At 45.1% G+C, this 26,051-nt stretch overlaps 1 protein-coding gene across 1 annotated transcript in view; it reads left to right on the top strand.

Annotated features, from left to right (window-relative positions):
- Positions 1–11,118: 11,118 nt before the first annotated feature.
- Mthfd1l (methylenetetrahydrofolate dehydrogenase (NADP+ dependent) 1 like) overlaps positions 11,119–26,051 on the top strand; it is a 202,129-nt gene continuing 187,196 nt past the window's right edge. Inside the window, exons 1-5 of the mRNA XM_047559648.1 lie at positions 11,119–11,505; positions 19,166–19,250; positions 20,242–20,292; positions 20,386–20,439; positions 24,778–24,902. Of these exons, the coding sequence (XP_047415604.1) occupies positions 11,297–11,505; positions 19,166–19,250; positions 20,242–20,292; positions 20,386–20,439; positions 24,778–24,902 (524 nt within the window). The 5' untranslated portion in view covers positions 11,119–11,296. The remainder of the gene's footprint in view (positions 11,506–19,165; positions 19,251–20,241; positions 20,293–20,385; positions 20,440–24,777; positions 24,903–26,051) is intronic.

The following is a 26,051-nucleotide window of genomic DNA, read 5'->3' as shown; positions in this document are numbered from 1 at the left end:
AGTAAATTATAGTGTGAATTATTGTGTTTATTCTGGAACATCAAGATTTTGCCAACTGTGTTTAGCTGTTACTTTGTCTTGACTTATGAACCAAGAAGAAAAAGACTTGGTAAACATGATTTGCTGTATTTCAGTGGCCCATGGCAAACAATCTTTCTATACCTTTGAACTGTTTTAGAAATACTAAACTTAGTGTCTGGGATGGTTTTTGTTTTCTTTATAGGAGACTAAATTAGGTCAACCACTAAATTACCTTTTTAAAAAAATTGTAACAAAATAGCCTTTTAACTGTTTGATAATTGAATTGAAAAAGCAATATAAAGGGGTTTTTAGCACAAATTAAGTTTTTTTCCACATAACTTCACATGCTGAATTTTCTTTGATAGACAAAATTTTTATAGGGAGGAAAGCATGCTAATATAAATTGTCCATTATGGACACTCTAAAGCAATTCCATTTTCATATGTAAACATAACATCCTGTTCGATTTCAATAAAAATATAGGTTGCCTAGCTTTCCTCCAACAAGAGAAAAATAGCTTTAAAATGTTCTTTAGAGTGTTTTAGAGTGAAGAGTTTCTAAACTTCACATCAAGGAGACCTCAGACCCGCCTTGATGGTGTGCTCTCTCATGAGTTCAATATAGAGAAGCCAATGGCAGTAGAAAAATGATGTCCTGCATAAATTATACCATAAATTAAACCCATAGGGGAAAGAGGAACATCTTAAAATGTCGACTAAGTTGTCTTTTCTGTTAAAAATTTACAGACCTCTATTAAGAAGAGCAAACGCTAACAGTATTTCAAGAGCTCTGACATCTTCCACACCATACCACTTCCTTAACTGGACAGTGTTACCTACACTCAATTCTTTCATCCAGAAAGAGGTTACTGTAAAAGTGCTTACAATTTTTGTGCTAATTTATATATGAATTTGTTAACATAAACCTTGTCCTGTGGATAAGTTCTAGAGCTGTTCCATTCTTTCCAATACTTTTTGTTTTTGTTTTTTAAATGCATGAAGACATAAACCCACCCTCACCTTTATCTTCTCACCATTTTGTTTTTGATTTGGTTTGTTTGGTTTCCTTACAATTAATTTTTACATCATGGGACTCCAAAGATACTATGGAATTAGACTATGTTAAAAAAAAAAAAAAAATGACCGCTGTGGTGGCACACACTAGTAATACCAGAATACCCGGGAGGCTGAGGCAGGAGGATCACAAGTTCTAGGCCACACTGGACAACTTACCAAGATCCTGTCTCAAAGAAAAAGTTTAAAAAGAGACTGGCAGTGTAGTTCAATGGTAGAGGGTTTGCCTAGCATGCACGAGGGTCTAGGTTCAACCTCCAGTGCTGACAAAAAAAAATTTTTTTTTTTTTTTACAATTGCAAAATACAACTGCGCAATGCAGGAGAGAGAGATTTTCTCTATTTCTTCCTTAGTGCTTATGTGGGCTCTTTGGCTAGATTTAGGAGCCCAATTAATAGATAAGCTGATAAATAAGAAAAAAAGCATGGAATTGTATTAATTTTACATGCACACAGGGATCTTCACCAGAGAGTGAAGTATGAAGAAATGGCCAAAACATTAATCTTTTATATGTTTTAGAATAAACATATAAAAGAATAAAAAATTTGTGAAGTCATGGCAAGATAAATGGATCTCTGGACTGGGGTAAGAAATTCTAGGGATGTTACTAAGAAATATGAGGGAGGAATATAAATTCTAGGGGAAGATAAGGGTTACTTCAGAGTTTGTTTATTTGAGTTCATTGTAGCCCGAATTATCAGTCTCTGGTGATCAAAGCTATTTCCAGCTTTGGTATGTGAAGGACAACCCTCCCCCCAAAATCTTTATGACTTGTTGCCAAGAGGCCCTCTCTAAAGTGACAATTCCTCAAGTAATTTCAGCTTAAAGAAATAAATATACTAGTTCAGCATATTTTGAGACGACACATCTTTAATTCCTTTAATCTATGTAACTATAAATTAGAATTTGAGATGTTTGGTTTATAGCATATTTGAAAGCTCTTTTGTAGGAGATAAGTTCCTTTTTGGAAGATTATTCTCAAATCTAGTTTGTGCAGCCATTGTCTGCTTGAGCCCTTGAGGTGGAAATGCTTTTGCCAGTCCTGCACAGTACTAGGAAATATGTAGATGCTCACTACTTGTTTATTGACTGAATAAATAGAGCTTAAAAACTGGAGCCCAAAGCATGAGAAAAACACATTTAAATCAGAGACACAATGGAAAGAACAACAGTAAGTTGCTTTTTAAAATTCATAGTACCCTCAACTTGATGTCATCCAACTTCGTTTAGTATAGATCAAGGGAAGGTGGCATTGTAGACGGTCTGCACTTTTTCATCTCTTGGCTGGTAGAATTCTAGAGGCATCTGCTCTGGATTTTCAAGCTGAGCTGAGCATTCACTGAGCATTCACGTGGGCACACAAGGGTGGGGTTATCTTACTGTCCTTGAAATTCCATTTAGACCAAAGGCCTTTCCTGGCGACTGCTTCTGAGACATAAGGAGAGCAGGGAGCAGAGGTGGCACCCTGCACAGAATGGGGGCGGGGTGAGAAGTCAGGCCAGGTGGAGGGGAAGGGTACAGAACACTGACATTCTCAGGGCCAAAAGACCAACTTGACTACTTCACGATCATGGCGCCTGCCCATGCACAAAGTCCACTTTATGTATCTATGAAAAATGCCAAAACTCTCCTCTCCTGACCATGGCTTATTCACAAGCTTCATACAATAGAAAAGGAAGAGGAGCAGACAGTTCCAGCTCTTTAGTTCTAAAACCATGTTTATTTAGCTCAGCGTAAAAGAGCAGGCCTTGGATGGTGATCAGAACTTCTGCTCGATGGGGCAGACACAGCCCCCAATACCCAATGTATGGCTCTGTACACAGTTCCCAGGGAGCCATCCAACAAAACCATGGAGTAAGCAGATTCCTCCTTCTACAGACCAGTTACCCAGACCCTGTAAAATGTTGGCCCAGGGGGTGCAATTTTTAAAAGATTTAAATATAAAAATCCACATTCCTAGCTTTTAAAATAGAGAGGGGGCAGGAAGATCTGACCTATTTGAGCCTGGATGGCAGTGAGAAACTATGAGATCTGAGGAGGGCATCCAGAGGTGAAGGACACCATAAAAGGCAGCCGCTGACCTTGACCTTTGGGGGAGACACTCCTTGGTTCTCCCCTACTGATGAACAGACCAATGGTTAGTGGACTTCAAGTAACCACAGTGTACTGAACAAAGATGCTTTATCTAGAAAGCAAAGTCTCTCCTTTTAAGGTAAAATAAATGCATGTCTTAGAAAGTGTGCAGAACATATTGCTTTACATCTGGGCTGCCTCACTAGTTAATCCTGTCTGCCTGCCCTCTTTCAGCTTCTGGGCAGACTTCAGGGAAATCGAATATTCCCCTTTTCTGTTAATGAGCTCACTTAAGGATTGAAGTGTTGTTTCTGTTTCCTAGACCATCATCTCTAGCTCAGACTCCCTTCTGAGGTGCCAGGACAATTTTTCCTCCAGGTCGTCTTCACCTGAGTTGTCCGAAATCATCATTTCCCCTGCCCTTGCACATTCCTCTGAGGCTCCTTCTTCAGTGTGTGCTTTTGGAGTTGTTCTGTTTTGTTGGTGCAGGGAACTGAATCCAGAATTTTGTTTTGTGCATGCTAAACACATGCTGTACTCCTGATCTACCACCACCCCAGCCTCTAGGGTACAGTCTTTTTCTTGGACTATAACACCTTCCTAACTGGCTGTCTGGTCACTGTCTTCCCCACTCCCTGTCCTGTCCACCTCTCTCCTCCTAATTGTAGCCAGTGTAACTAACACATCTAAACACAAGCAGAATACAATCCTCAAACCAAACCAAACTCTCCTCAATCTGCCTCTGCCCCTTTAGGACTTGCTTGCCCTGCCTGCAATGATCTTCCCTTGCCATCCGAGAGAAAGCCTGCTTAATCCTCAACACTGGAGATCAGAGTGACTTGAGAACTGTGAAGGGGTTTTACTCAGCTTGCAAGCTAGCAGGTTAGTCTGCTTCTCAGACACTGGCAGAAGACATGAGACTCCCAGGTCAGAGATAAAGCAGGCAGATGGAGCTTCACATATGTATTGGTTTCTCTCGCTCCTTCAAACTCACCGCAGCCTAGGTAGGTGCTACGTGCACCCTGAGCTTAGAAATGCCCATCTTAAAGGGGATGATCAGTAAACCTGCCCTCATACATAAATGAACTGCTGCATGGAAGCTTGTGCCATTTGCATTGCAAATATTTGTGCTGCTATCACCCTCATTCAGCACTAGACTTACAGTCCTCTTATCACTCCATATACTCACCACGCTTACATACTTCTATTATCCTGAGTAGCCTCCATGTTTTGATGGAAGACCAAGACAATACCCTGGCCTCTCAGTTCCTCAGTAGCTCACCACTGTGATCTCCGTCTCCACTGACTTTCACCACTGTGCCAAACCACACAGTTCGTTGCTGCAAAGAATAGAAACTGCCTCTTGCAAACCTAGATCATTAATTTGAGTTATTTCTTTTTCTTTTACCCCTTCCTCCTCCTGTTGTTGATTTTTTAAAACTGTGGCAAAATACATATGACACAAAATTTACCATCATAACCAGTGATAATTCAGTCAATAAGTACCTTCATATTGTCACACAACCATTACCACCATCCATCTCCAGAACTATTTTCATATTGCAAAACTAAAACTTTGGCCAGGCATGGTGATGCACACCTATAATCCCAGTAGCTCAGAAAGTTGAGGCAGGAGGATTGCAAGTTCAAAGCCATCCTCAGCAACTTAGAGAGGCCCGGTCTGAAAACATTTTTAAAAAGGGAGCAGGGGATGGCTGGATGGCTGGGGATGTAGCTTAGCTGTGAAATGTCCCTAGGTTCAATCACTGGTATGAAACAAAAACAAAACCTGAAACTTCTACCTAACAGCTACCCTATTTTGCCACTATTCCCCAGCCCCTGGTAATCTCCATTTTCCTTCCTGCCTCTATGAATATCATGACTTCTCTGTGTATCTTACATAAGTGGAATCATATAGTATTTCTCTTTCATTTTAATGCTATAAATGTTCCTCTAAATACTTCTTTGGCTATATCCTCCACACTTTGAAAGGTTGTGTTTTTTGCTTTCATTATAATTTCCAATTTTCCTTGAGATATCCTTATTAAACCAAGGATTGCTTAGAAATGTTATTAAATTTCTAAATACTGAAGAATTTTCTAGATATCTTTGTATTATTGAATTATACCTCAACTCCAATGTGGTCAGAGAATATACTTTCATTTAAATTCTTTTAAATTCATTCAGTCTGTCTTATGGCCTGGAATAGAGCCCATCTTGGCAAATGTTCCAAGTGCACTCTGTGTTCTGTGACAGGATGGTCTCTGAAGATCAACTTGGTGGACAGGATGTTTAGGACTTCTGTATCCTTACTGATTTTGTTGCCTACCAGGTCTGTCAATTACAGAGAGGAATACTAAATTTAAAATGATAATTGTAGGCTTATCTATTTCTCCTTGTAGTTCTTTCATTTGTGTTACGTTGACTTTGGCAAACTTTAAGTTCCAGGGGGAAAAAAATTACCAGAAGAATAAATGTTAACTCATAGAACTGACTGGGAATTCCAAAGCACCAGACTCAAAACAGACAAGTAGTGGGAAAAAAATGAAGATAAGTTGCTTACCTTTGGACTTCCTGTTTTATGAAGTAAAAAATAAACTTTTTCTTTAAACCACTCATTGTAAGTCAGGTGTTTCAGTTCCTTGTAGCCAAATGCACATCTAGCAATATACTCCCTTGAATTTTTTCCTACTCATATGGCTTTCCCTCCTTTGTAGACTTATATCCTCTATTTTTTGTTTGTGTTCTTTGATGCTATTCTAGATCCTTCTGACTCACTTTTAGATGCTCTCTTGGTAATTGTATCCACAAACATAGGCTTAAATTCCCCCTTCATGTTTTGGTATTATATAGTAATCAATTTTGTATCTCCATTTTTAAATTTTCTCCTGAGCTACACAGCCATGGATTTATCTTCTATCAGATATCTCCATTTGCACATCCCAGAGACATGCCAATCTTGGTGGTCCAAATCTGCTACTTCTCTCCTCTGGTCTCCTTCTGTGAATGGCACCCTTCCCCATGTGTCATGCTGGAACCTGGGGCCTCATCTCTTTCTTCCATGTACCCTCCATGCCATTCAAATACCAAATGCAGCCAACTGCTCCTCTTAATTATTTCTTGAATCCGTTCACTTTTCACCATCCCCTTGGGCCATCACAGACCCAGGTACTCATCATTTCTTCCCCAATACTCGCACAGTTTCCATATTTGTCTACTGACTTCATTTTCCATTTTCCACATGGTGACTGGTATGATCCTTCTAAATGCACATCTGAGGATGCCACTCTCAGCTGCTCTTAAAATGCAAAGCTAACACCTCCCTATTGTTAAGTGACCTGCCACGAGGTGGCCCTGTGTAGGCACTTTTTCAGCCTTATTTGTCACTGCTCTTCATTTTTTCCAACTGTTTCCGGAGTAACTTTCAGTACATCGAGTTCATCACCATCTCCTGTATGCCCAGCTCTTGTTCTTGGGATTCCTGTACCCACAACGCTTATTTCCAACAGCAGCTCTTCCCCTCGCTCAACTCCTAACCATTTTTAAGTCTTGCCTTGCAGTGCCCCCTCCTTCAGGAAGCTTGTCATGACTGTGCTGGTCTCGATGGTGCCTCTTCCTGGTGCTCTACGAGACTTGGAGCTACCATACTCCTAGTTTTCCATGAACATGCCGTATCCGCATGTTCCACACAGTGAACTCCAGGTCTGTCCTGTTCATAGGTGACTCCTTAACTGCACACCTGATACAGAGCTCAGTACAAAGTAAGTACACTCACACTCTCCATCTATATTATAATATGTGTGTGTGTGTATTTTTTTGTACCAGAGATTGAACTCAGGGGCATTTAACCACTGAGCCACATCCCCAGCCCTTTTTTATATTTTACTTCGAGACAGGGTCTCATTAAGTTGCTTAGGGCCTCGCTAAATTGCTAAGGCTGGCTTTGAACTTGCCATCCTCCTGCCTCAGCTTCCCAAGTCGCTAGGATTAGAGGTGTGTGCCACCATGCCCAACACATATAAAATAGCATTAAATCCAGATATATATTGCTTAGCTTATATTGAAAACAAACTTTCTTCGACATATGTCCAAATGTTATTTCAAAGTGCACTGAATTACCTATACACTTCAGGGAAAGAATATTCATGATTTTTAAAAAAAATTTTATAGTTGTAGATGGACAGTATGCCTTTGCTTGTTTTTATATGGTGCTAAGGATGGAACCCTGTGCCTCACACGTGCTAGGCAAGCGCTCTGCCACTGAGTCCCAGCCCCAGCCCATGAATGAATTTTTAAAGGCTTCAACATCATAGGGACCTTTCTTCCTATTATACCTGGCCTTTCCTAAATAATTATTTGAGTTTTGGGTAAACAGGTTTAGACAAATCTCTCAAAATGAGGTCACGACTATGAAATGAACCTGGAATACGAAGGGTTCTACATTCACTTCTGTAAGCCTTTCTCCTCTTCCTAGTCTCTCCTGCAGGCATGCATCATCAGTGTGTAAGAACCCCAATATCTCCCTGGAAGGTGGGCACTCAGGCTTGGGCTCCAGCTATGCTGACTTCAGGGCCTGGCCTGGAACTCTGAGAGGCAGTGAAGAGATCAGAGGCCCCGGGACCAACCCCATCAGTATTCTAATAGGTCAAGTAAAATATTTTAACTGGCTCTGTCAGCACAGGCACTTGCGATTCTGGCCCTTCAGATCATTTTTTAAAATTATATATTAAGGTCACAAATGATTCATATTATAATAGGACAGCCTCTAGTTAAATGTCAAACATTGTATACAGTATTCTAGTTTTGCCGTTATTTTTGTAATTAAGGCAGTGGGAGACCTAACTAGTTTAATAGCTTATTTTAACCAACAAAACTCTGATTCAAACATATGTTATTTCCTTAATGTCCCAAATCCAACAACTCTTTCACCTAAAATTGCTTAAAATTAGAAAACATAACATTGTTTAAGAATAATGTGGCGTCCAGGTCAAGAGAGCATGATTAGATTTTAACCTACCACCTAACTGAAAGATGTAGCACATCACTTTAAAACTTTGCATTGAGCCTTTGGTGACTGTGTCAGTCAGCATTCCATTACTGTGACAAATACCTGAGATGAACAACTTTGAAAGAGAAAAGGGTTATCATGGCTCTTGCTTTCAGAGGTTTCGGCCCATGATCATGCCACCTAGTGGCTAAGTTGCATGTGTTAAGACAGTACTTTGTGGCGGAAGGACTAGGTAGGGTAAAGCTGCTCATATTAGCAGTGGGAAGGAAAGAGAAGAAGCGGGTGGGGCCCCAATATCCCTTTAGGGCAGCCCCCAGTGACCTAACTTCCTCCTGCTAGGCCCACCTCAGCAGTGCCACAGACTGGGAACAAAGCCTGGAACACATGGGCCTCTGGGGACACTGAAAACAGTGCCAAGATGCCTTCTGCAAAACAGCTCGCAACATCCACATATTGCCTGAGTCATTTCCACATTAGTGATTTTCAATAACAAGTTCGTTTCTGTGGTTCCATTCAGTTTGGTTTAGGCATATGGTTTGGATTTTTTTATTTTTTTTTTTATTTTTTGGTGCTAGGGATTGAATCCAGGAGTACTTTACCACTGATCCACATCCCCACCCCTTTTCATTTTTATAAATTTTGAGACAGGCTTTCACTAAGTTGGGAGGCTGGCCTGGAATTTGTGATTCTCTCGCCTCGGCCTCCCAGGTTGCCGGGATCGCAGGCATGTACCACCATTCCAGCAAAATGTTTTCAAGATCTTTAACTTGATGGCTTTTTCTATGCAAATTTTCATCCATATGGAGTATTTAATTAGTGTTCTCTTCCTTTTTGGAAACTGCTAGACCATGAATGTTGTACTTTTATAATCAGAAATAAATTGTATATGAAGGCTATTGTTCTAGTCAGCTTTTTTGCTGCTGGGACTAAGAGATCCAACCAGAACAATTATAGAGGAGGATAAGTTTTTTGAGGGCTCACAGTTTCAGAGGTACTAGTCCATAGAAGGCTGGCTCCATTCCTCAGGGCTCAAGGTGAGGTAGAACATCATGGCAGGAGAAGGTGGCAGAGGGAAGCAGCTCACATCATGGTGATCAGAAAGCAGAGAGAGACCACCCAGAGAGTGAGCCCCTCCAATGCTTGACTGACTGACTTCACTGCTGAATAAAAAGCACAGCTGATCCATGAAGTCTGCTCCCCTCCTGATTATTTGTGCTTTCACTTTGGTGCCAACACTGTTTTGGTTATTTTGGCTTACAATATACATATGTTATTTACCTATTTATTTAGAGACAGTGTTTCACTGTTGCCCAGGCTGGTCTCAAATTCATGAGCTCAAGTGATCCTCCCACCTCAGCATCCAGGTTTAGTATATATATTCTCAAAGACAATGCATCTCAAGCATCGGGTCTTCTGGTAATTTTTCTCATTCCTCTCTGAGAACAGAATTAAATCCCACCCCCTCCCCACAAAGCTTACCTTACAAACCATTTTTTGGGGGAAGAGTAAGAACTTTATTGAGATAGAATTCATACACAATTCACACAAAGTGCACAATTCGATGGCTTTTAGAATATCCGTAGTGTTGCTAACCATCACAATCAATGTTAGAACACTTATTTTCATTGGCCACAAAAGCAACTCTGCACAATTGGCTATCTCCTCCCAACCCTCCAGCTCCCCACCCCTAGCCATAAGTAATCACTAATGCACTTCCTGTCCTAGAGATTTGCCTATTTAGGGCATTTCATGCCACATGTGGTCTGCACAGCCTTTTTAAACATCACTAATGTAGCACTTCCCAAGTAGAGTTACTACCTGGAACTTCTAAAGGGCAGGAATGGGTAATATTCAACTTTTTGGCCAGTAGTTGGTGTTCAGTAGTGTTCAATAAATGTCTGTTAAATGAATGTCCTCATTTTAAGGATGAGACAAAGGAGTTAGGAGACTTGCTCAAGATGATAACAACAATAGGGGAAAGGGTGATTCTAGACTTTAAATATTTACATGCTTTTAAAAAAATATAACTTCTGCCAGTTTGTATTCTTGTTTGTAAAATGGTGGTAATACCTACCTCACTGATTATGAAGATGTTAGCTATTCCTGATTCCAACAACCACAGAAGTGCGGGATGTGGCCATTCTCCTACGATGGAAAAGACAAACAAAAGATCAAGAACATAATCAGCTGGAGCCAGGCAAACTCCCAGCTCTGCCAACACACACACACACACACACACACACACACACACGGTTCCCCTGGTTGGAAATGGAGCCGGTACAGCTCAACTCATGGCTTTCGCTGGGTCTAAATGGGGTGTCTTCCAACACTAAGTGCAGTATTTAACTGAGGGAAAATCGGTGTCTTTAACTTGGACTAGTTTTACTCTCACCTTACTTGGGAATCACAACATTACATATTATTCCCATTTTACTTGTACAATTGTAAAGTTATAGCCTTATTCCCACCTTACTTGAAAGTTATAAAATTGGAAATTACGATATTTATAAGATTATAAAGTAGCCCTGACCCAGGGAAGGTGCACAGAGGTTAAGTGACCTGCCGGAGGCTACAGAGTCGCCTCAGAACTCCTGGGCCCACACACACAGCCTCAGGGCACCTCCAGCGGAATAAACCCAACTCCTCCTACCTAAACTGGATGTACAGTCACTGACTCTTGCAAGAAGTGAACTGCCCCGCAGACGGAGGGGACACCAGCGTTTCAGACCCGGGGAGGGTCTGCAGCCCCAGGGCAGGTCTGAGTCCCACCCTGCTGCCCCGCCCTCCGCTGATCGAATCGAAAACCGAATTTGGAGCAGCTGTTTCTGAAAGTGCCTGAAAGCCTACCCTGACTTCCAGGCAACTCCAATTAGCAGCATCGCGTCCCGCAGGCCCCCGCCTCCCGACGTCACGGCCACTAGGTGCAGTGCCCCCTAGGGGCCTCTGCTCCTGAGGAGGAAGAGCCTGGTCCTTTCCGCCGCTGGCCCGTTACTGGCCGGCTTGCTCTCTCTGGCGCCCGCCCAGACCCCTTGGGGAGGAACGTGCCGCCGCCGCGTCCCGCGCTCCGCAGCCGCATCCCGTGCGGTGGGAGGACCTGCAGCCCCGCGCTCCCCTCTGCACCATGAGCGCGCGCCTACCGCTCGTCCTGCGCCAGCTCGGCCGCCCGCCGCCGCGCCGCCTCCGCGTGCCTTGTCGCGCCAACAGCGGCGGTGGTGGCGGCGGCGCCTGCTGGGAGGGTCTGCGCGGGCAGCGGCGGCAGCAGGATGGCCAGGCCCGGAGCAGCTGCGGCCCCGGCAGCCCGGCACCCCCAGCGCGGGACTCCATCGTCAGGTGAGTGTCCGGCTTGGCCCGCGCCCAGGTCCCCAGCGGTGGCGGCCAGAGACCCAGGGATGGGGCGGCCGGAGCTCTGGGCTCTCTGCGGGTCCCGGGGACCGGCGTGGCGGGTTCCGCAGGACAGCGAGTGCTTGGTGCCAACTTGTTAGGGGCGCCGGGAGGCTTGCGGAGGAGGAACGGGGAGGCGGCCCCGGCGCGCCGTCGGGGGACACGGGCGCTCTGGGGCGAGGCTGGGGGTCGGGCGGCCGCGGGCATCCTCAGCCGGCGCCGCGCGGCTCGGACCGCACGCCCCGCACGCCCCGCTCGCCCCGCTCCACGTGCGCGCGGGCCGCCGCTCTGATGCAACCGCGCCGGGCGCGGCTGGGACAGGAAAGGGGCGGTGCGGCCGAGGGCGGGACTCGGGAGGTGGGGCTGCGGCCGGCGATTCGCGGCCCGGCGCGGCGAGGTGGCGGGACTCGGAGGCGCGCGGGCCCCGCACCCGCCCGCGCGACGGCTCCTCCGCTGCCGGTGCGCCGCAGCCGTCCGGCTCCCGCAGCGCCGCGGGCCCTGCGTGTGGGCCCGAGGTTTTTGACTGACCATCCCCCGGCGAGGCGAAGGTGGAGCCGGGCCCGGTGATGTGCGGAAAGAGCCTGAGGTCGCGCCGGCTCGCCTGCGCATCGCTGCGCGGGGCACACGGAGTCCCCAGAGCAGCAGTGTTTGCAAGGTTCTCCTCCCACCCGGAGGCGAACTGTGGGAGCCTCCCACGTGCACCCCTCTCCCGTACCCCGCCCCGGGTCCCCAGCCCCGCCCCTGAGTGACCGAGCAAGGAGGAAGAGCCCTGCCAGGCCCTCGGTGGAGAAGCGGGTTCGCCGAGGCCCAGACCGTCCTGAGCGAGCCACGCGCCCTGGTCCCACCTCGAGGTGGCGGAAGAGCCCTTTCCAGTCTTTCCCCGAACTAGGATTGGGATCCGACCCAGGTGCCCCTTCTCTGGGCAGGCGGTCCCCCCTCCCTTCTCTTCCTTTCCTTTTTCCTTCTAGCCCTCATTCTAAAAGTCACTGCCTCCCCCAACCCGTGCCTGTCTCTGTCTCCCTCCCCTCTCCAGTGATCTTTCCGAGGCTTCTTTATGATGTGACTGATGAGTCTAAGGAGCCATTTGTTTAGATTATCTTGTCATCTTTCTGAACGTTGACTTGACCTTGGGTCATTAGATTTTAACCAGTTCACAACCTAGCCTCGGCGTGGTAGGGTCTAAAGACAGCATGGGAGACAAAACCTCGCACCGGGTCATCCTGTTCTCTTCTCTAGATAGCACTCGTTATTGCCTCAAACTTTCTTGTCCGTTTTTTAATTTGCTAATTTTGTTTGTCTCACCCACCTGGCATGTGAGTTGGAGCAGGTCAGGGTCCTGTCTGGTCGGTCTCTGTCCTCAGCACTGCCAAACCTATGCTAGGCATTGTGAAATGGTGGGTGGATTAAGATTTGGGACCAACTGGGGGTCTTATTCACGCATGTTCTGTTTAAAGCCATGACTGCCTTAGAGATGAGTAGAGTTGTCGGGAGGGATTCTAGACCCCTGGACCACTGGGCCTCACAAACTCAATTCCCTCAGGAAAATAGGGAAAGTAGCGGTACTCAGCTCAAGGGACCCTGGAACAGTTAAAGCCCTGAACAAACGTTGGCCATTAGTTTTTGTAATGTTCTAAACCAGAGTGCAAAATTTTTGTATAAGACAGATAGTAAATATTTTAGCTTTATTGGACTAAATTTAAAAATATAGATACTTTTATAACAAAATTTTCCATCACTTTGTAAACAAAATCAAGCACTTTATTAATGGACACTGAACTTTGAATTTCATATAATTTTTCCATGCCCATGAGACATTATTCTTATTTTTCTAACCATTTAAAAATGCAATAGTTGGCAGTGTCTCCCTCTGGAGGTGGCCCACATTCTCCCTTGACTTTACCCCCAAAGTTTCTCCCTCATTCTCCCTTAAATGTGCCTCTGCTTTCCTAATTTAACCTTTGTCTCAAAATAAATAAATAATAATAATGGTTGGTCTTCGTTTGTTGGCTCATGTTCTAAACCACAGTGAAATGTTATGTCAGTGAGTCACTGCTTCATCTAATTATGATTGAGTCAGGTGACCTCTTTGCAACATGGCTTTTCCTCTCATTAGCTGTAAGAACTTGGGCAAGCTGTTGTATTTCAGATCTTCCCCTATAAAATGGAATGTTAAGCTTTTCATTGCTGTGACAAAATTCCTGAAAAAAATCAACTTAGAGGAAGAAATTTTATTTTTAACTTATGGTTTCAAAGGCTTTAGTCCATGGTCAGCTGGCTCCAATACAGAATGCAGAACAGAAACATCAGGACAGAGGGTGTGGCAGAGGAAAGATACTGAGCTCACAGCTGGGGGGAAGCTGGGGGGCAGGGGGACATACAAGTGTAGTTGCCAAGGGTATGCCTCCAAGGACCTGCTACTTATGCAACTAGGCCCCACCTCCTACAGTTTCTACCACCTTCCAATAGTCTATTCAGATTATGAATCCATCAATGGATTAATATATTGATGACATCAGAGCCCTCATTATCCAGTCACTTCCCGAAAGCCCCTACCTCTGAACATTTCTGCACTGGGGACCAAGTCTTTGGGAGATAGTCCTGATCCAAACCGTGGCAGTCACCGACTTGATGAGGTTGTTGTGAGCTTTAAGGTACTCTAGTGAGCCTAGGACACACTTGAAATCCCTAAAACTTGTGTTCATCTTTCAGTTGGCTGAGACTCACATTGTTATTGGCCAGGTAGCTGTCACGTGGCATCTGGCATTGTCTGCACCTGTAGGAACTTGATCGTGACCCTGGGTATTGCTGTACCTGCTGACTGAATTATGTGCTTGGTTTACTGAAAGTCTCAGCCCTGAAAAAGATTCCCCCAGGACTTGGAGGAAAGGGGGAAGTGAGACTGATAGAAGCCAAGCTGGAGTAGTCGTTCAGAAGCCCCCAATGTTGGCTCTTTATTCATGAACAGGAGTCAGAACGGCAAAAGGACAAGCTCCCTAAGAGGTACAGTAAGTGACTGTCACACCTACTGGTGTTGTTTCAGATGACAAGTCATGTTAAGGTAATTTTAGGAAATAATAGGGTTTCTGGATGATGTCCATTAACATCTGGTTTGATCATGATGGCACCAGCTTCAACCCATGCGGATTGGGGGTCAGCAACTTAATGAAAACCCCCATGCTGCAGTTGGGGTGTTGAATATCCTTAATGTGTTAAAGGTTTGGCCCACCGTGTGGTGCTGCTGGGGGTGGAAGAACCTTTGAGAGGTGAGGTCTTAGGGAAGGTCCTTAGGTCTTGGGAGCAGGTCCTCGAAGGGGGTTGTGAGACACGGGGTATCCTCTGTCTTTGCTCTCTGACTCAGGATGTAAGTGGTTTTGCTCTGCCACATACTCCCATGATCATGCCCTGCCCTGGGCGGAGCCCCAAAGCTGTGAGCTGCCCGATCTTGAACAAGAGCCTTCATGACTGTGCACCAAAATAAATCTTTCCTCTCTGTAAGTTACTTACATATTCTGTTATAGTAACATGAAGGAGACTAAGGTACCGAAGGACAAAAATGACATGAGCTTTCAAGAACTGCCATGTCACCAGTGCTCTTAGAACACACATGGTAACTGAATGGGTAAAGTCAGTGACTAGCAAACAACAAAAATACACTGATGTCATTAAGTCAAAAAGTCAGAAGTGTCAGATCCTGAATGTGACGTTCCAGAATAACCCAATCAATTTGGTTTGTTTTCCTTTTTATGTATATACGCAAAAACACACTCCATGTGTAAATAAGTCTAAAAATTTCTGTCGGTCCAAGAATGTGCCTCCATGGTAGAGTACTTGTATAGTGTGTGAGAGGCCCTGGGTTTGAACCCCAACACTACTCCCTACAAAAGGAAAGGAAATCTGTCAGTATTTATGGCATAAATGTTTTATATGAAGAAAAGATTGTGCCACAGTTAACTGAATTTTTTTTTTTTTTTTTTAGCAGTTCATAAAACAGTGGTGTGTCTTTTGTCATCTTAGATTTGGTGAAATGCAGTAAAAAAGATCATCCTGTTTAGGCCCTCAGTTCAGGCTTCTGCATAACATTGGAAATAGGCCAGGCTACTCTAATAGAGGCCTTAGTCCGTTTTGTGCTGCTGTGGGCAGAATTCCACAGCCTGGGTAATTTATAAACAATAGAAATGTCTTTCAGTTCCAGAGGCTTGAAAGTCCTAGATCAAGGTGCCCGCATCTGGCAAGTGCCTTCTGGCTGCATCCTAATATGATTGAAGGCAGAAGGGCAAGAGGGAGGAGGTGCAAACTCAGCCTTTTCTCAGGAACACACTCCCATGAGTGCCCTGGTGTCCAATCACCTGCCAACACTGCTGCACTGGGGTTAAGTTTCCAACATGTGAACTTCCGGAGGACACATAGGGGACCATAGATAATGATCCCTACAATGGCTACTCACTGCTCCAACTCTGGGCAAAAGACCCTTGCTCTGCTGTCACCACCTCCCTACCAGCTATAGGAGAAAGGGCCGAGGCTGCTGGTGCAGGGTCCTCTTACCTGAGCATTCCTTCCCTCCTGTTGTTCAGAAGGCTCACAAGAGCCCACCCAGCTGCAGGGGAGTGACACTGGGAAATGCGCCTCCCGGCTGGTGGCGGTGTGCAGCTAACACTCAGAATTCCTTTATTCAAGAAAAAGAACCTGGAAGTACTATGAAAGGAAGTACCCAGCCGCTGCTATCCTCGCTCTCGTATGTTAAATGCTCTCCACCACCTTTACCCAGTTCAGGACTGTTTCCCTGAACACCAGGGGATGTCTTTGGAGGAGTCTGCTTTACATACCTTCATTATATTTCTAGGGTACCTATTTTGCCTTGAAAAAGAGTTGAGAAATTGAAATGTAGAATATTATTAATAAATAGGCTCGGCATGCAGGAATATATACTAAATTGACAGTTGTCTATAACATAACCAGCCACTTTCTTTCCAGCTCTTTGGCATGACCACAGCTAACTGCCAGGGAGCTTGAGGCAGCTTTGTGTCCTGCTTACATGCTTAGTGCGCAGCGGGCCAGAGGTGAGCTGCTGGTGGTAGTAGCAGTATCTAGGGTAATTGTAACTAATTGTAACTAATAATACTAATAATACAGCTGGTGATGATGGCTTACAGTACTATTAAATTATCTTTGTTCCTGGAATTCTGAGTTTCAGTTACAGGACACACTTCTCCCCTTGTTTTCAGTCAGATGGAGTTCACAAGGTTGTGTTTTCTGAAAAATCTCTGATCGGAAACATTATGTTACTTTTTGGATGCATTGAGCCTGTGGCTTCTTGCTTGCTGAGCTCATCACTGTAGGAATAATGAGTAACCCAGAAGAATGGAGCCTCACACATGTAGCAAGTTGGGGGGGGGGCGGGGCACGAGGTCAACAGGGCAGTTTTGTTTTATTAGCTTTGTTGGCTACAATGTTGAGCCCCGGTTATCCACCCCTATTTCCTACCCAATCCCAGCTATTTTAAAAGGCAAATTGCTTTTTACATGTTAAAGTGTTGCTTCATTTTACTGAGGTGGGCAAGACTATGGATGTTTCTGGGGAAATTACTACTGTCAGTAATGATTACTGTCAGTACGAGTGGTTTTAGTGTTCAAGGGTAGCTTTGTGGTGCAGAAAAAAAATCCAATTATAAGAAAAAGGAATCTGGGAGCTGGGGTGCAAAAATCTGAGGCAGGAGGTTCAAGACCAATCTCAGCAATTTGTTGAGACCCTTAGCAACTTAGTGAGATCCTGTCTGAAAATAAAAAAGTGAAGAAAAGGGTTGGCTATGTTGCTCAGTAGTATAAAGTACCCCTGGGCTCAATTCCTAGTATCCCTCCCCCACACACAGCACGCCCCCAAAACAGTGAGAAAATAGAAAAGGAGGAGGAAAGGTAAAGAGCCCCTGGAGTGCACCTGTCTTACAAATAAGGAAGCCGGGCTCCGTAGAGACCAGGTAACCGGCCAGCTGGTGGAGAGCCAGGACTGGCTGTGCCTCCACCGTCAGTGTTCCAGAATCCTGGATGCCCAGCCAGAAAGGCGCATTCCTGGGCCCCACCCAAAATCTTGAGTCGGACTCTCTCTGGGGAATGTAGAAACCTCTATTTTTAGCAAACTTCCTGGATGGTCCTTTTGCCAAGAATTGTGTGGGACCCACACTCTGGTGCCTTCCCTGACTGGGCATAAATAACCAGATCTGGCCTAAATTAGCAGCCTCGCCAGGCTGGGAGACAGTGCAGCTTTCGGGCCTCAGCCACCCATCCCTGGACAGATGGGTTGCAGTGCCCACTTACATTGTGATTTGCAAACTTCACCATATGGCCTCATTTAGTCAACACAATAAGGCAGCTACTTCACTGGGAATTAGGTTGCTTTATCCCAAGTGTTTAAACCAAAACAAACAAATGGTCACAGACTGTACACAGTTGCCTGCCCAGCCAGTCTTCCCATTCTAGCCTGTGTGACAGTGTAGAAGCTTGTTGGGTTGTGAGTGTGGGAGCATTTTGTTGTGTCCTGACCACCTGTTTGCCTCCTCCACCCACCAGAGGGCTGCTGTGTCCTCTGGTCCCATTTCTCAGTGGCCTTGCTGAAAGCTGAGATCATTTGCTCTTGGCAAAATGTGACTACTAATGGGGCCTCCCAGGAATCTCTTCCCCTTGCATTTTTGAAAGCTGTCAGATGCATGTAAGAGCCTGTCAGAGACTAAAAACTACATTTAAAGATGGTCTCAGACTGGGGGTGTAGCATGTGCAAGACCTGGGTTCACAAAAGATGCTCTTGACATTGAAGTTAGGTACTGTTGTGGGTGATCTTTTAGTCTGTTGTGAAAAGAGAGAAGAGAAAAAGGGCCTGCCCCTGTTGTTCGTGGGCTAGTGAGAATGCTTCATATGGGTGAAGGTGGCTTCCGAATCACTCATCCAGAGAGCAAACCTGGTTCCTACCATATTTACCTGGCCTGCCCACCCTGGGCTGGTACCTCTCACCTCCAGGGCTGCAAAGCAAAGGGCTGGGCTTGGGAGGCACTGCTCCTAGCAGGAAGAGGCTCTTCCTGGAGAGGCCTCTGGGGTGCTACCAAATTCCCACGTGTCCCATTTCTGTGACTTACCTTTCCCTCCCCTTCCCTCCCCCTTCGCATTGCTCTTGAAACTCTGGGATGCAGAAATCAGTCTGACATCACTTCTGTCCAAGAGCCAGCCCCCTACCGAGCCCCTGTCTCCCCCACCCTCTCCCCACTTATATTTTCTTTCTTTCCCCTGAACCCCAAACTCATTTCTTTGGGGAAATAAAATTCCTTAAAATAAAACCCAAACTTTTTGGTATAGTAAACTTGGGGAATACAAAATTCACCTCTAGAAAATTACTGTTAGCATTTAGCTTGTCTCCTTCTGCATATTAAAAAATTGGATTGTCACATTTTGACAGTTAGGATTTCTTGAGGTCCCTGTTGGCCCTGTTGTCTTGCTACTCCCCACCAGCTCCTCCTGTTGTTCTCTTATTGTCCCTATAGTAACACACTTTGTAAGAAGGTAGGTCACATCCATTCTTTTCTCCTCATTAACAAAAAAATAACTGTTGTTTTCTTTTCTCAATTTAGAGAAGTCATTCAAAATTCAAAAGAAGTGCTGAAATTATTGCAAGAAAAAAACCCCTCCTTTCAGCCGGTTCTTGCTATTATTCAGGTAAGGCTTCCTTTCAATTTAGAAAATGATCATAAACAAAAGACCAACTGCACTTCTTGTCTGGAAAGCGGGCTCCTTGGTCCTTTGCTGCTGCTCTGCTGAGTTGTCCTCTCTGAGGTGTGGGCGGCCCACACAAATTGCATGGCACAGGACATAGGTAGCCCACGGGTGCTTATAAATGCTTATCAATTGTGATTTGGAGGTGATTGGGGGGAAAGCTCCCCTTTGTTTCTGAGAAAGACAGGTGCTAGATAACACATGGGCGCTTGCTGATCGTTTCACTCACTCTTTTAATGCCCCCTGAAAGTTGAAGTGCCAGGGTCATTACCGTGTCAAAAGACTTTGCATGTCATGACCATTCTTGGGCAGCAGTCCTTTAGTGCTGAGCTGCAGTTGCACTGCCGTGTCCCTGCCATCCCCGTGTGCTGGCAGGTGCAGGGAAGGGTCGAGGTGGCCTGGACGCTGGCACACCAGCGGTTGGACTGCCCTGTGGTGTTTGGCGTGCCTCCAGTGTGTCTGAACAGCAGCTTCTGGGTCCGTCGGTGCTTTTCAGATACAGAGCTGTGCTCAGGGGACTTACATTCTTTTGGTCTGATCCTCAGCCCCCAGGAGGAAAGGTCCTTGGCAGGAAGCGGGGTCGGGAGCTCAGGCCTCCCGGGCACGTGCTCACTCTTGGACTTTCCACTCGGGGCTGGCTTTTCAGCTCCTGGCTGCGTGTTTTCATGGAGAGCAGGACGCTGGCTCCCTGGCAGTGCCTTTCTTATATGCCTTAGAATGTCCAGGGGGGTCGTTTTTTTAAAAGAACGTATATTGGAAGTCCAGGTATGTTCCTAAATACCAGTTATTAGTCCCTTTTTATTTTTCTGCATTTCCCATACTGTCTTTATGACTAGATAATTTCTAACCACAAAAATTAGTCACTGTACTGTTCTGTGCCTTCGTGAGATGTTTTCATGTCATTACCTTCTCCCTCTTGCCCTTCTCTCCTAAGGCAGGAGATGACAACTTGATGCAGGAAGTCAACCAGAATTTGGCAGAGGAGGTGAGGATTGCTGTTTTGTTTTTATGATTACTATTGATTATAATCCTTATCACTGTAAGCTCTTAGTGACAGACAACCTTGTGTTCCTTTTAGGCTGGTCTGAACATCAGTCACATCTGCCTTCCTCCTGACAGCAGCGAGGATGAGGTAATTCCCACCCAGCGCTTTCCATTTTTCTTTCCTCTTTAGATCCCAGAAACCTGTTAGTGTCCCCTTGTCATGGGGGAAACAGGCTTTTCTTGTGACTGAATTTTCAGGAGCAGTGGTTCACGTTTTCCTCTGATGTAAATGTCCCCAGTCTCCCTGTCACTCACTGTGTTTCTCTGATGACTCAGCTATGGCTTTATGCTTTTGACTGCTTCCTCATCCACTGCAGCAGCATCTGGTAAAATCTTCAGACTGAGGGTGTCTGGAGACCTGGCTCTGTCCTTGCTCTGTCCTGATAGGTTCTTCGGCCTTGACAAGCTGATCTTCAGGGTCTTTTCCCTGGTGTTTTAGTCAACAAGAACAACTTACAGAAGGAAGAGTTTATTGGGGGCTCATGGTTTCAGAGGTCTCAGTCCACAGACCGCTGACTCCGTAGCTCTGGGCCCAAGGTGAGGCAGCACATGGTGGTGGGAGGGCCCAGAGGAGGAAAGCTGCTTAGCTCACGGTGGAGTCCGGAAGTGGAAAGAGGAAAGGGGAAGGGGCCACAGGGAAGATGCACTCCCTAGTGACCCACCTCCTCCAGCCTCACTCCACTGCTCAGGTTACCACCCAGTTTGTCCGTTCAATCTAGGGTGGACTGCCTAGGTTCCAGCTCCCATGGTCTAATCACTTCACCACTGGATATTTGTTCATGAACAGGAGCTTTTGGGGGTCACCACATCAAAACCATAATCCCCAACTGGCATAGTGGGACTCCTTCAGTGGTATTTTGGGACAGTTGATAAAAATTGCCCATAATTTCTTCTTGCTGCTGTCCCACGTGATCCAGTTGTTTCCGCCAGCTGCCTTCCACGTGTCATCTCAAGCAGGGAGAAGCTGCACCTCCATCAGCAGTGGCAAGGGGGCCGGGCTACACACCGCAGGCCTCGAGTGGGCCTGGGCCTCCTGTGGCTGGCTTTCCTCTACAAGGATCAGGTGGGATTCATGGGTAGAAAACCTCAAGTGACACAGTCTTCAATAGCAGGGGAGTTGTCTCCGTGTACATGAGTGAAGTTTGGAAGTCAGCAGTGCTGGCTGGTGGCATCACAGAGTCCTCAGAGGCTTAGCTCCTGCCTGCTGCTCCACCCTCTGTTATTTACCTGCTTCACAATGGCAGAGTCAGCTCTACCTGTCCCACTCACATCCCAGCCTTGATAAAGAGAGCTGTTCAAAAGGATTCTTGCAAGGTACGGAAAGAGGCTATTACAATAGGGAGTGAGGAGGGGGGTCTAAGACACTCAGTGGATACAGTGGATACCTGAAGCCCCCCATGATACCAGACCCCAAAAAGAAAGCACTTTCTGGCTTTTCCTCTGCGTATCTGGATGGCCAGCATCACTACTCTTGTGCTTTGGGCCATCATTAAGTAAAACAGAGGTGACTTGAAGACAAGTACTGTAATGCTGCCAGTTGATTTGATAATCGAGACAGCTGCTAAGTGACTGAGAGGCAGGTAACAGATAGAGTGTGGACACTCTGGACAAAGAGACGACCCATATCCTGAGCCAGGAGGGAGGGGGCTGCCGCTAGATTTCATCATGCTCCTCAGAAGGGCACACACTGTAAAGTAAGAATTGTTTCATTCTGGAAGTTTCCATGTAGTGTTTCTATGCCATGGTTGACCCCAAGTTACTGAAAGCTTACAAAATAAAACTGCAGGTGAGAGGGGACTGCTTGTATTGCAGCAAAGAGAATACTGTAGCTGTGAGGCCTGGGATCTTGTCCAGAGTTGGGCAGAAAGGGATTTTCTTTCACAGGGAGGAGTGACCAGGGGAGAAGAGGGGTGAGAAGAATGGGATGAAAGGGTGGCTTAATGGGTTCATAGAGCAGAGAACAGTGTTGTCCGAGGCCAGTCTGTTCCCCACTTGGACACTCTGCTTACTCAGGCTGAGGGTGGCCCAAGGTTCATGGACCTGGAAAGAGAGACGCTGGAGCAAATTTGATGTGCAAGCATTTTGTTCCGATTGGTCAGTGGGAGCAAGGATGAGCAGTTCAGCTCATCCTTTATGAGACAAAGGGTGGACATTGGTAGTCTGTCTTGCCGATGTCTCCTGTGATCTATGAGTCTTAATCGCTGTAGGAAAAAGCAATCCTTTGCAGGACACAGAATTTGGATGCTGGTTTCTTAACCTTCCCTCTTTTCCAGGTTTACATGGCCCAGATAGAATTCAACATCATCACTAGTAAGGAAAAGGAAGGATAGAGACAGGATCCCACTCTCTTCCCTTTAGGGTATTTCTTGGGGGTCACAATTCTCCCCTTCTCTTGGCTCTACCCAAGATGCCTAGCCATACCACACGGGAGGCTGGGAAATGGAGTCTTTATTCCAGGAGGCCTTAGATCTTTTACCACCTTGGCCAGAAATCAGAGATTAGTTACTAAGGAAGGAGAGACACTGGATATTGGGCAAATAGATTCTGCTGCACATTGTTTCAGAATGTGACAACTGTTAAGACGCCTGCAAAACCAGCGTGAGCAAGATGCAAAAGAATTGACTGTGCGCATTCAGGACACCCACTGTCTGCGGTAGAATTTTTATTTCTTGAGGTGATCTTGCCACTGTCGTTGACAGCCCTTGACTTATTTTTTGACAAGGAGTCATTCTCCATTTTTCTGGAATGAAATTAGTATTGTGCTGTTACATTGGAAAGGAATATCTTAACTAAGCTATTTTGATTTTGTCACCTCTCCCAAATCCTAGGTCTAGGCAGCAGTGGTTCCTTCACTACCTTCTGAGCTCTGCTTGGAGGCCATGGCCGGCACACTATCAGCCCTTTCCCCCTTAACCTACTTTGTTTTCCTTCACATTTTGATCCCTTCCAGAGCTTATAATATTACTATTGAATGGGGGAAAGGGTCTTGCCTCCCATGAGAATATAAAGTTTATGGGGACAGTTTTATTTACAGCTATTTCCTTTACTTAGAACTACTGCAAAGTAGGTGTCTAAAACCTATTTGTTGGGCAGGTCGCAAGGACACACACTCTTGTAATTCCAGTGACTTGGGAGGCTGAAGCTGGGGGATCACAAGTTTGAGGCTGACCCCAGCAACTGAGTGAGACCTTGTCTTAAAATAAAAATAGAAGGAGGGGAAAAAAAAGAACTGGAGAATGTAGTTCAGTGATAAAGCGCCCTTGGCTGCAATCCCTAGTACCCTCCCTTCCAAAAAAAAAATTTTTTTTTAAATGGGTGAAAGAATACTGAGCACCCATGTACAGTGGTACACACCTGTAACTCAGCTACTTGGGAAACTGAAGAAGGAGGCTCCCAAGTTTGAGGCCATTCTGGGCAATTTAGCAAAACCCTATCTCAAAATAAAAGAAAAAAAGCCGCAGTCATAGCTCGGTGGTCGAGTGCTTGCCTAGCATCCCCAGTGGAAGGAAGGAAGCAAGCAAGCTAGCTGAGTGAAGGAAACAATTTTCTTTCTGAATTGGTATATCAAATGTCCTTTTCTTCCCCTACTAGTTAGTCCTACTAGTTAGTATTGCTACAGTAATTTTTGCTAGGCAATAGAACAAAAGTGGTTAACCAACACTTCCTCCAAGTGAGAGCCATATGCATGGGCTAGAATCTTCTTACTTATGAGCAAATGATTTTGTCATGTAAAATGAATCAGGACCTTATCTTCTGGCACAGAAAAGAGATAAGCAGAGAAAAGAGAAAAACCTTGCTACTTTGGAAATGCACCCAGCCATTCACCTTCTAGTACACATCAGCTTCCCAAGCTATTTTCATAAGTTGTAAATTATTTTATAAATAATAAAGGAGCTATGTGTGCTGAGAATTTATCTCTTAGAAGCCTTTGAGAAGGCTTCCTGTATGCTTCTCACATCCAGGGAGCCCAAGCCTCAGGCCCTGTGATCGCCCTGGTCAGGAGGCTTTTGTTGAATCTGCACTGTGAGTTGCTCCCTCGGCTGGGCCAGGGGACAACACCTGAGATTGTGCCTCCTGGCCTCTCTGCAAAACAGATGTTTGGGTGAAAATACGACTGTTGACAGGAAATTGTCTTCTGTCTATCTAAACCTTAGTAACTGTCAAGCTCTGCTTTTCTTTGTTGTTTTGTGGCACAGAATAGTGAAAAGAATCATGAGGTCACTGAAAATATCAGCCAAGCTTCTCTTTTGAGCTTTTATAAACATGATGAAAAGAGGAAATAGATTTTTTTCACTGTGATTTACACCAAAAGTCTTCACCAAGGAGCAAGAAGAAATGATAACAGATGCATTTTGCACCCATTTTTCAATATAAAGCTTCTTTTGTTGGGTCTTATTTCCACACAACTATTTTTTTTCTTCTTTAGATTATAGATGAAATATTGAAGATTAATGAAGACAACAGAGTACATGGCCTTGCCCTTCAGATCTCTGAGGACTTATTTAGCAACAAAATCCTTAATGCCTTAAAACCAGAAAAGGACGTGGATGGGTAAGGAAGTATGAAAGAAAATCATCAACGTTTATTGCAAAATTATTTTTTCTACTGTGATTTCCCCCTAAATTCTGTTTTTTAGTTGTTGTTTTGGTTTGTTTGTTTGTTTGCGACTGTGTCAGTGATTGGAAGATGAAAAACATCATTTTCAATATTTCAAGGATTTGAGAACTTTTAAAATTCTGTGTAAAAAAGTTCTGCATCTGGGAAAATACACCATCCCTTTTGTAGTGCTTAGGAGCCTTTTTGGAAATAATCTTACACCATCATACTATTGAACAAGTTCCTGCCTTACAGAGTCTTTGGCTCTTCTAATACTTTTCCCTAGGTAACTCTACCAGACCAGAGGAAAAATCCTAAAACACCATCCCCCAGCAGTACCATCTTCTGCCTCAGTCCCAAGCCAGTTGAGAGAAACAAAACGAATGCTTTTATTAATGGTGTGAGGTTTCATTTGAAATTCGAAACAGGCTGAGGGGGAGGAATCGTAAATACCAGATGCTGTTTGATGCTGATCTCTCGCATCATGGTGAGATGTAAGGTACTTTGGGACAGGCTGGTCTATGATGGGGGATCAGCACATTTCCTGGGGATTAAAACCCCCACTTTTCTACCTGGCAATATAGGAAAGTATTTTGTACTATGGCCAAAAGGAACACAATATGTTAGGGTTACAAGATTGTAAGCAAATTTATAAAGCTGAACTCCAGATCTGGCATCTCGTTCAGGGACTGGAAGGCTGCCCCCTCCCTGAGACACCCAGGCTCCCTCCCTTGCCTCCTTTCATTATGTCTGGGAGTAGATCCAGGGACTACTGGGGACTGGGGGTGTAGGTCAGTAGTGGAGTGTGTGCTCAGGATGCCTGAGACCCAGGGTACCACCGGGGGAAAAAAAAAATGTATATATAGTCGTGAAAATCTATAATCCTAGAGTAGAATAACTCCAAAAGGAGAAGAAGCCCTAATCAATGAAAAAATTTCCAGAACCTGCCAGTCTGAGGGAACAGTTTCGAATCTATCCTAAAAGGAAAGAATTATGAAAATGTACTGTCTTCATTTTGTTAGTAATCTGAATTGAGGCCATCATCTTAGGCTTCTTGGGTTTTGAATGTTTTGTCCTAGATTTGATTTTATTTTATTGTGGTAC

This window comes from Sciurus carolinensis, chromosome 7 (assembly GCF_902686445.1).
Source record: "Sciurus carolinensis chromosome 7, mSciCar1.2, whole genome shotgun sequence".
Lineage (NCBI taxonomy): Eukaryota > Metazoa > Chordata > Mammalia > Rodentia > Sciuridae > Sciurus > Sciurus carolinensis.
Note: the sequence above shows the minus strand (reverse complement) of the source record. Positions and strands in the feature narration are given on the sequence as shown.